Here is an 11052-nt window from a genome sequence, read left to right on the forward strand (position 1 = left end):
TTCAAATTCTAAAGCAGCGTCACTGTAATTGCTTAAATGACTGTGTGTATGAGAGACACACACACAAAGCACCAGTTACATTCAATTATTGTACACTAAAAATTATATTATATTACAGTAAAGTTCTATTTCCGTTCATTGTAGCGGGACTGTTCTCTCAGTGATTCGATTTGAATAACTCGCTGTACACAAACTTCCCGTGTATTCACTGTCTTTCTGACCCATTGCGTACATATTTGTGGGAAAACGCGTCACCGCGCAAGCGTACGAACAGGCAAGATGGCTGCGCGCAGGTGTTAGAATTTTGTGTTATGGCTAAACTTTAGTATTAACATTTTTTAAACACAACTGATAACATTAGGCAAACAGGAGGCTTAGCGGTTACTGTTTCTGTTATTGTACTCTTGCAATGGATAAGCCAGCTGCCCATAGCGCTGGCCAACTCAGCGCAGACAGAAGTAGTTTGGTGAATGAGAGTCAGAAAAACACGAAGACGGTCCTTTGCCAGCGATGTGGTTCCAAAGTGCTGTTACCTGGCATAGGTGTGCTCACTCAGAAGGAGGTAGTAAAGATAATAAATTCATACATACAATTCATGCATATCTTTGCTTTATTTGCTGTATGGATGAGGTAAACTTTCTGATCTTCATTCATGTAAATCCGCGATTCTTTGCAAAACCTTTGAACATCTGTCAGAAGAAAATGCCCTTCGTAGGTGGTAGAAGATGTTTGTAATTTATAAGCTACAGTATAAGCCGTTGCATAACTTGCTTAGAGATAGGATTGGTAGTTCAAAGATGTTTTGGCAGTATAGAAAATGATTTATTTAATTGTATCAAGTGTATTTTTAAAACGTGGTGGACAACAGCGCAGGTAAGTACAACATAGAGACATTTTCACCCCTGCAGACTGTACAGTAAGACTTTATTTCGTTTTAAAATACTGTGTGATTTGCAGGTAATCATGGGCTACATAGTAGCCTTATGTGCAAAAGATGCTAGTACTATCTGGTTAAATAAGACCTGACCTGGACGATTTAGTTAATGAACTCTGTTACCACCCTTCATATTTGAAAGATATTGGCCAGCAAATAGTGTGCAATTTTCTAAAACGTTGTGGTCGTGTATTCACTCCCCTTTACGTTTTCTTGGGTTGAGTGTGCCCAGACTAAATGTCTGTTCCTGTTGTATTTGTTTTAGTTTCTGCTGTATAAAAAGCTTTCACATTTTTACTATCTTAGTTTGATTTTTGCTACTTAAATTTTTATTAATCTGTAAACTGTCATTTTTGTGGTACAAGCCTGACATTTTGTGCAGTAATATGCACTTTTTCCACTGTGTTGATCTGTATGACAATAAAGTTTACTTTGACTTTAAACCTTTGTCAAACAGGTATTGCCTCTCATTGCATTACATGATGCCTAGAAAACCGATCACAAAGAAAAGCTGATCACCTGACAGCCTTATATTTATTTATTTATTTTTTTACAAAGAAAAATACAGAACTGGTTTGGTAAGGGCTGTTCCTCCCCATTATAGGGAACGAGGAAAGTCTAGCACAAAGAAAAGCTTATTACTTCAAATAATAATTTTATTATTTAACTGGTGCTGTGGTAGTGTTGTCACTTCACAGTAAGACTTCCGGTTCGATTATCTGCTAGAGCGTCTTCTGCGTGGAGGCATGCATGAATGGGCGTACCTTCATTGAAGGTTGTGCGTCAGGGCTGGCAACTCGGCATGTAAAAATCTACTGCCAATCATTAGCAGACCGGAGTTCCGCTGTGGCGACCCCTAACCGGGAAAAGCCGAAAGACACAACAACTGGTGATGGTCTTATAGTAGTTTATTTTTTTTTTTCAGTGATAAGTGCAGAACACATCTGGTAAATGCCATTTTTCCCCAGTCTCTCAGCAATATAACCTAACAGTTATATCAACGTAATTGGTTGAACATTATGCTGAAGTTGTTTTATAAAGGGGGTGTTAGTACTGCCCCCCCCCCCCAAAAAAAAAAAAAAAGTACCAGAGCTCTGTGGGCATTTTTGTACAGTTCAGCATAAACTGTCAGGTTTATGTGACCAAACTAATTTGTACGGGCTAGCATAGTGCCAGGTAATGGAATTTTGAAATAGAGGAGAAAACAAAAGATACATTTTTTCCGTACTTTTATTAGTGATTATATAAATGAGGCATGACTAAGGCAATGCTCCCTTTTAGGATTACTTCTTTATCTTGGAAGACAAAGCACCTAGCCACCACAGTGCCTAAGAAATAACTGCAGTATAACTTTTTCCCAATTTTGTAAACAGCTTGCTACAAAAAAGTCAAAATTTTTCAGATATAAATTAAAGTAAATAGAGAAGAGTCTTTATTGTTCTATATTATTTCAGAGTAATACAGTTAACATGGCAAACAAAGCTTAATAGCTTAACTTCAACTGGAGTAGCCATCCTGATTTCTATGGAATTGTGGCTGTGGTTTATTTGATTGACTGGATGTTGACTGATTGCACTAAGCAGATTAGTGACAACTGACCATATGGGAATCAGCAGCATGTAATCATATAATGAAATGTCATATGCAGAAAGAACAGTTAAAGATGCAAGATATTAAACAATCCCCAGGACACACTGAACACAAGTACAGTTAATATTCTAATTAAGTTTTAGTTTATTTCCTTAAGAATTGATTTTATGTGAACTTTTTGCAGACCATGGAATTCTCAAAAGTATTCTCCAGCATCATAGTTTAAAAAAAAAGTGTTTTTTTGGTACACAGCATTACTTATAGTCCAGATTCTGCATCTGTATGTCATTAATGAGGAAAACCACAGCTTTGTCTCTACAACTCTTGTTGTCAATTTAAAGTGTTTGCTGTTTAATACCTTTGCCATAGCTATTATCCCAAGAAGCAAGCAGCTTATTTCATAACTGCAGTTGCCATCTGCAGAGATCCTTGAGCTAAAGAAAATAAAAATGTCACTGCCTCCACCACTTCCCTATCTTTTGCAAGGAATTGATGGGGCTAGATAACACTGTCGCAGTTTTTTTATGTTGAGCAGCAATTAGCTTTTGTGCTTTCTGCTTTTCTCCTTCATGAACAGGCTGTTAACCCTTCATCACCTTCAGCCATTAGAATGGTATCAGCATATCTAAGGTGGTCAGTGTTTCGCACAGCATTTTTGATTCCAGCATCTGATTTAAGTAATCCAGAATTTCACAAGGTATAGTCAGCATCTATGTAAATAGGTAGTGTGACAATATACAGCCTCTTCACACACTGTTACCAAATATGTGTTAACTGTTGATTCTAAGACTGCATACTGAAGCAAAAATAAATGACCTTGAGTGGAAGAATAAAAAATATAAGTACATTATCCATTAGACAATGTAAATTTTCTAATCAGTTTTGTCACTCTTGTCTTTAAGCTTATTTTTACTGGAAGTTGGAAAAGTTGTGCACTGTTTGGCATTTGAATTTTATGCTAATTAGATTTCCAGATATTTCTCTGGATTTATCTACTTTCAATGGTCTTTGTTCCCATTTTCAGTGTATGCAAGTTGAGAGGTATGGTAAGAGTGTAACGGCATCATTTTGCAAAATTTTAAGCATGTAACCTGGAATTCCATCAATTCCTATAGCCTTGTTACCAGAAAGGCTTTCTAGAGTCATTACTCTCCAGAATGTCTGACTTAAGAGAACATATCATCTGTATTCGTGATGTTAGGGTCTTTCTTTTACTTCTCTTCTGACTATTCCTCCCACCTCTTCTTAACATTCTTCTTCTGCTAGGTTACTCCCATCTTAGTCTTTTATCAGGTCTAGGTTTACCTAAAATTTACCTCTCAGTATCACCAGTCTTCTGGAATAGATCTCTTGTGTCTCTTTCATTCTGTTATCTCTTCTGGGTCTTTTTACTAATCATTTGCACATTCTTCCTTTTCTGTTTTTGCTATTCCCTAAAACTGCTTTCGGTTTGATGCATTTTCCATACCTCCATTGCCTTTTGCTCTTCTTTTCTCAGCCACTTCTGAAGTCTTCATGGACAGCCATTTTGCCTTTTTTGTGTTCTTTTCCCACCCCTTGGATAGTATTGCAAGTTTTTTTTTATATAATTCTGTAGGTAATGTATCCAGCAGGTCTAATCTCTTAAATCTGTTCTTTACCTCCACTGCGTATTCATATGGAAAATTGAGTTGTGTCTAATTTGCTTGAAGGCATTCCTTCTTTTCTTTAGTCTGATTATAATTTTGCAGTGAGGAAGCTGATGGTATGAGTCACACTCAACTGTGTATCTTGTTTTTGACTGTACAGATCTTATCCGTGTATGACTGCAAGGTATATGGTCAGTCTGATTTTTGGCATTGACCATATGATGATGTGCATGTGGACAGTTGTATCTTAGGCTTCTGAAAACTAGTATTTTGTGTGACCAGTAAATTATGCTGGCTGAATTATACCAATTTATATACTGGTTCATTTTGTGCTCCATGGCTAAACTTGTCTTATTACAGTTATTCTTTCACTAAACTTCCTATTACCTATGGAGCATGTAATATATCCAGAATCTGCCGCAGAACCTCAGAATCTTTCTCTTCCTGCTTGGTATCTGTAACTGGAACATAAAATTGCATCACTGTAATGTTGAATGACTTGCCTTGAAGCTTGAAGTTATTCTATCATTTTTGGGTTGTGTCCCAGCACTGCGGTTTTGCAACCCTTTTATAACCCTTGAGGTCTACTCTATTTTTTCTAAAAGATTCATGTAAGTAGTAGTAGTAGATGGGATGAAGATCTTGTGTAAAATTGGTCTATCCAGTCCATTTTATTTCACAGATTCCCAAGATGTTAAGGTTTATTTTTATCATCTCACTGTAAACACATTAGGTTTCCCTTGATTCATAATTCTCACTTTCAAAGTTCCAGTGTAACATGGTTGTTTGCATTGTTGGACTTTCCTTTTATCTCTGGGCACATCATCAAATTACCTTCTTGTTGGCTTTAATCAGTCCACATTGAGGTCTAGCACTACTCATACTTGTCCTCTTCTCCTCCACAGAAGTATATTGGAAACCCTTCTGGCTTCATTTTGACAGATCTTTGGTTGCTTTTGTTGGCAGTATTTTTTCTGTTCAGTGGCTTGCCTTAAAAAGTATAGCTAATGGTGCAACAGTACTTTAATAGTATTAAGAGAACATTTTGTTTCTTATTGCTTGATGTTTGTTGCATTTTACTTGTTTTGTTAGCTTTCTAGTTTGCATGGTATTAGTTTTTTTCTGATATCGAGAGTCATTTTCATCTACTTGTGGACTGAGGCCAGCAAGATTTAAGACCGCTTTAGGATATATAGGTGTGGGGAGTAGGAATAAAATTCCCCACCAGACAAGCATTCCCTTTGTGTGAAATGCTTAGGTGAGCAATGCAAAGTCTTGAGTTTTAAACCTTCCACAGTAAAGGATAAAAGTAGTGGATTACAACAGTAAAAGCTTGAAGGCCTCCTCAATTGTTCTTGTCTGGGCTTCTTCTACTCCCAAGTCTTCCCAACTTGAGCTTAGGGAGCTTTAGATGACTCCACCTTTGTCTTACAGCTGTCAGGTTCTGCAAGTTTAGTTCCACCTAATAAGACTAAACATTAATATGTGGCATGCCAGTGCAGGGGCTACATCATGTCACTATATATTTTTTTACATGTACAGAGCTTGTGCTGTGTAGATTTGCATAAGCATAGTAATGGCAGCTGTATTCTCTGCTGTTAAAGATATGAGAAGGTTTAAACTGGGATTACCTAGGGGCTGTACTTTCCAAAAACACTGTTGTAAGGATGGGTGTGGGTGTTGTTTATGTAGATCCTGACTTGACCTGTAGATTGGAGCTGCAGGGGTGAGCAGCAGCTTTAACTTCCTTTATTTTAATCCTTCAAGCATTCTGTTTTCTTTGGCTGGGAGCTTGTTTTTAGTTTAAAAGTTACATTTTGCCCTCTTCTCAGTTTTCCTTCTTAACTTGCTTGAAGATGGACTGAAGTTATTACTGACCAGAAAAGCTGAAAAATGGTTTTGTGATTAATACATAATCTTTTCAATGTAAGTTTTTATTATGCACGTCACAGAACCAGAGTTTCCATTACATATTATATTCCCTGGTTATTTAGAATGCTTGGCAGTCTGCATAGAGATAAAGCATCAGATTTGTACAAATATGCATACTTCCTGTAGGCCTAAATGTTCCACCCATGGATAGCTTATCAGAACCACAGATTTTATTGTTTAACCTTTAGTTGCAGGGTGCATTAGCTGTGGTTTAAAGCACTATGGCTAGGGACCATCAGTTGACCTCTCAACCTTTGGATGGAGTGTAAGGATAACATTGTAAAATACTATGGAGCTTTTTCATTATCTGACAAGCGCACTGGGATGTAATTGATAAAAGGCCCCAAATACACAGTTGTACAGTAAATAAAGTGAAAAATATCTCCAGTTTCCCAGCCCACACCCCCTACTAGTCATTTCATGTGCCCAGATTGGTGGAGTTTCTCTCTGAAACCCCACCCCATCATACCATAGAAAACCCCCCAGTAAACCACAGATATTGCCACTGTTAAATTTTCATTCATCCCCCATTACTGACAGTTTAGTAACCAAGGAAATTTATTTTATTATTATTGAATGCACCCGGTATTGATGAACCAGAAGGAAAGTCAGTTGCACAGGAGGTACCACACACTGATTTATTATGAGACAAATCACACAACAAGCTAGAACGATCAAAAAAAAAAAAAAAAAAAAAAAGTTCCTTTATCCGGTTTCATTGTGCAGAGGGATCTGTCTCCTAAAAGATATAACAAAAACCTTTCTTGGTGGTTAAGATTATAATATAATCTGTTTCGCTTATTAGTTGAAATATATAGATCTTTGTCACATGCTGTCTGAGATGTTGCTATTAAAGGGTGTAGAAACAAATTGAATGTACTCTTGTGTTTTTAAAAAAAAAAAAAAAAATCATCATTGCCTCTGTTGTCATAAGAGGGAAACAAGGTTGAAAAATTCAGTGTCCTAGTAAATGATTTAAGTTCAATAAGGGAGTCTACTAAATCAAATTTTTAGTATTTCGAAAGAAAAGAATGGTTATTACACTAATGCAGTTTTACCAGTTAACCTTGTTGTTGAAAATCAAAACTTAGATAACTGCCTTAGTTTTGAAGAACAATGACTGTAGTGAGTTCCCTCCCCGTAGGTGATCTGAAAGATTGTCTAGTAGAACTAGTAGTCATTGTAAAATAAATAATTGGAATCGACCCTAGGCACACAGTGGAAATAAGAAGGGTTTTATGGACAGGAACAAGGCCAAAAGGGGACAAAACAGAGGAAGGGGGATAAAAGATAAATTATTCCATTAATGACACATGGCATTTCATCTTATCATAGGGGGATATTTCTCATGCATGAAGGGTTCAAAATATATAATTATAGTAATAGATTTTAATATTTATTTTTTTAAGAGGGGGTTTACCTTCATACTCACTGAAAAAGTTTGATTTAGTGGACTCCCTGATTAAACTTAAATTGTTCTAGTTTGTTGTGAGTTGTTTTGTAATAAACCAGTGTGGTATCTCCTGTGCGATGGACTTTCCTTTTTGTTTATCAATATTGGGTGCGTTCATGCTGTTTTCAGCATTGTACCAAAGAATTTATAAACCATTTGTAGCAGTTTCCATGCTACCATGTAAAAGTGGTACAAGTAACATAGATGAACAAGTGAACAGGACATTATAGTTAAATTTGCTTTAGTTTTCAGCATTTTGAGCAAAGCTGTGACATACATGGGAGAAAAGCTAATCTTCCTTTGGTGGTATAAAGAAAAATGTGATGCATTATAGCAGGTGGAATTGGAGATTTCCAAAGTAAAATTATATACTTTAAATTCTATTGTTTATATAACTTACAAAATATCAGCTATACCTTTCTGTTATGCAGTTATGTATTTTCTTTTGATTTGCAGCTTTTCCTTCCATCCATGAGAAAGAAGGATGCAGTGCTAGACGGGGATGCAGTGGATACATCAGTAAATGATGGGGTTGTTGGAGACACACTACAGGATCACTGGCTGGTTGAAAATATGTATGCTTTTGAAAATGTTGGCTTCACTAAAAACATTGGCAATATAAAGTATCTGGTCTGTGCTGATTGTGAAATTGGACCAATCGGATGGCACTGCACCGATGACACAAAAAGCTTTTATGTGGCCTTGGATCGCGTTGATCACGTGTAGAATAAAAGGCTAATTGTTAGAATCTTGAGACCTAACATGGGGCCGTTTCTGAATTGTTACTTGTTGCTCCTATTTGGTGGTAGCATTTGCTACAGTGCCTAAACACATTTTGTTGTATGAAAGTTTGATGTTGAGAAATGCACTGCCTGGGTGTCTTGTGGTATTTTGTAATAAAACATTTACTCTATGTTCTTTGTTCAGGCAGTTTACTGAATTTAATAGAGGTAGGTTTTCGGCCTTATTAATGATGCTTCTGTAAAATGGAGGACCACCACCTGTACAGCATGCAGTGTTTAAACATTCACATTTTCTGTTCACTGTGATTGAAGTACCGTGAGTGCTAAAACTGAATAGGAAGGTGTGCCCTTTTGTTTTATTTTTATATGTGCTGCTAGCTAGTGTTTCCAGAAAGTAGAGTCTAAATTTATGTAATGGCATATTGTTGTTTATGTGCTTAATATTAAAAAGTTATGCAACTGCTCATGGTTCTTTTCATGTGCTTGAAATTAAAGCAAGTATATGTATGTATTCAGAAGCGGGAGTAGTGCACTTTTCCTCCAGCCATCTTTCCGGCTGGCCAGTTTGCAGTGTGCTGAATTTTCCACTTTTTCTTCTCGGGCATTGTGGACTGCTTGGGTTACACTTTGCTTGTAGGGTTGTGGGAATACAGTCAGCAAAGACCTCATTAAACAGACAACACCAGATGTAATGCTGCAAAGAGGATACTCCTCCTCCCAGTCAGTCACACAGATTTGCCTGGTCCTTCAGAAATGCTGCAGCTTAAGTTTTGCTCTTCATGTAGCTGTTGTCTGGTACAATAACAACCTTAGGATAGCACAGTTGTAGGATGCAGTCACCCTGATGTGGACTGAGAATCCTGTTTAGCTGTAAAACTGTCTACTTTTGTTCCCATTTCAGAACTTAACTCACTGAAGGATTATCTGTAATTTTTCCCACATCTGTGTTCAGCTCTTCTGCACTTGATTTACTGGAAAATTACCATTTGCCTGCCGGTTCTCCATCTCTTTTTGAATGCAACATAGTAACAGCAGTTAAATGACCTTAAAAGCATGTGTATGGTTAGGCAGACGGAGGGCTGTATTACCTGTGCTGTTGTGGTATGCATTAGAGTGGTTCAAGGTCATGTGTGAAGCCAGCAATGGACCATACCAGTGATGTGCACCCCCACCCCTTCCACACGCAAACACCAGGGAGCTATGTTTTGAGATTACATCCTAACACCATAACTGACTCCTCACAGAGGACGTGCTGCTTGTGAATTATTAATTCTAGTAATTTGTTTCAGCACAGACTAAAACTGCCCAAAAATTCAAAACAGTCATCTACTTTTAAGTATAGATTTGTAAAGCACCAGCCAATCTTTGTGCAGAAGGAAGATTTCTGCACTGCTGGTAACCAGGATTCTGTTCAAAGGGTAGGTTTACGAAGGCTCTTGCATCTGGCATATTGCTGTCCTTGGTACTGGGGAGTAGGATATTTGCAGCCAAAGATTTGCGCATCTGAGCTGTAACTGAGACTTGGGGAATACAGTCATGAAGAATGCATTTATGGGCTATGTTGTGGCAAAAGTTCCAAGGACATGAGGAAGAGCATGTACACCTCATGGCTGTCTTTATGCTTACAGTTATGACTGGGATTGGGGAAAAGTATAAGTTGTACAGCACCTAGGGTGAATTTGAGATGAGTTCCACTGAATGATGGCTGTAAAGTGCAGGCTTCAGTAAATCAGTTATGGGGATTGTCAAGTTTTTAAGATTATAAACTGGAGTGCAATACAGAAACTGATAAAAGCAACTTTTGAGTGGTAGAGGGTGAGATAATGCAGTGGTTAGCTGAACTTGAATGGAAATAAATTTGCTGACTAGGCAGAAAGCAAGCTTAACAGGTCAGTCAGTATTTCTTGGCTGTGTGAAGGTGATGTCTTGCTTTATTTCCCACATTACTCACATTGTATTGTCTTGTCACTAATTTATACCTTTGATAAATTCCTAGTCTTAACATTCGTATTTCAGGTTATCACTTGTGTAATGAGCACCAGCACCATAAATCTGTTTTTCTTTACAGTGAGTACTTTTAAAAAAAAAAAAAAAAAGTTTTGAATATGGCATCAGCAGAATAAACCTGTTTACTAAAAGTAAAAAGTGTGACTTCTTTTTCTTCAAGAATTTGAGCCATAGATGCTACATAGCCTTTGTATACTTTTCCTTTAAGGATATGAATTTTGAAATGAAAGAACCATTGCTGTCAAAAACTGAAGAAAAAAAAAGTTATTGTAATTTTCTGTACCACAAGTAATGTTGTAACGTTCTTTATAAACAGGGTACATTGGTCTAAGGGCCCTTTTCAAGAGGAATCCAGACCACAAGGCAGAAAGTTACAAAAAGCTATAAACTACTCAAGTGAATTAGCTGCTTATACAGCATAATATAAAGGCTATATGGAACATGACACTTGAGTAACATTACACCGAACCATTAAACATCAAGTACTGGTAAAATAAAGTAAGCATCTTTGTGCATGTAGCTAGCACTTACGGAAGAAGGTATAAAAACATCATTAAGCATTTAACCCTTCTATCTGGAAACCCACTGATTCAAAAGGAGATTAATAGTGTAATCACATTATTTGAATGTTATAAAGAAAGTCTAGTTACTTTGAAGTTCTACTGGTGATGAGTTCCAGGTGGTAGGCAGTATTTTTTTGTGAATTTTCACCGAATTCTAAACTACATAGGGTATTTTTAGTGTTAGGGTGTCCAGTATTTGTAA

At 37.0% G+C, this 11052-nt stretch overlaps 1 protein-coding gene across 1 annotated transcript; it reads left to right on the forward strand.

The window, feature by feature from the left end:
• Positions 1–245: 245 nt before the first annotated feature.
• On the forward strand, positions 246–8744 carry RABIF (RAB interacting factor). The gene is made up of 2 exons (XM_044076677.1): positions 246–562; positions 7994–8744. Exons 1-2 carry the CDS (start codon positions 410–412, stop codon positions 8261–8263), a joined length of 423 nt encoding a protein of 140 aa, XP_043932612.1. The 5' UTR covers positions 246–409; the 3' UTR covers positions 8264–8744.
• Positions 8745–11052: the final 2308 nt, after the last annotated feature.

This window comes from Protopterus annectens, chromosome 7.part0 (genome assembly GCF_019279795.1).
Source record: "Protopterus annectens isolate FY-2018-M chromosome 7.part0, PAN1.0, whole genome shotgun sequence".
Taxonomy (NCBI): Eukaryota; Metazoa; Chordata; order Ceratodontiformes; family Protopteridae; genus Protopterus; species Protopterus annectens.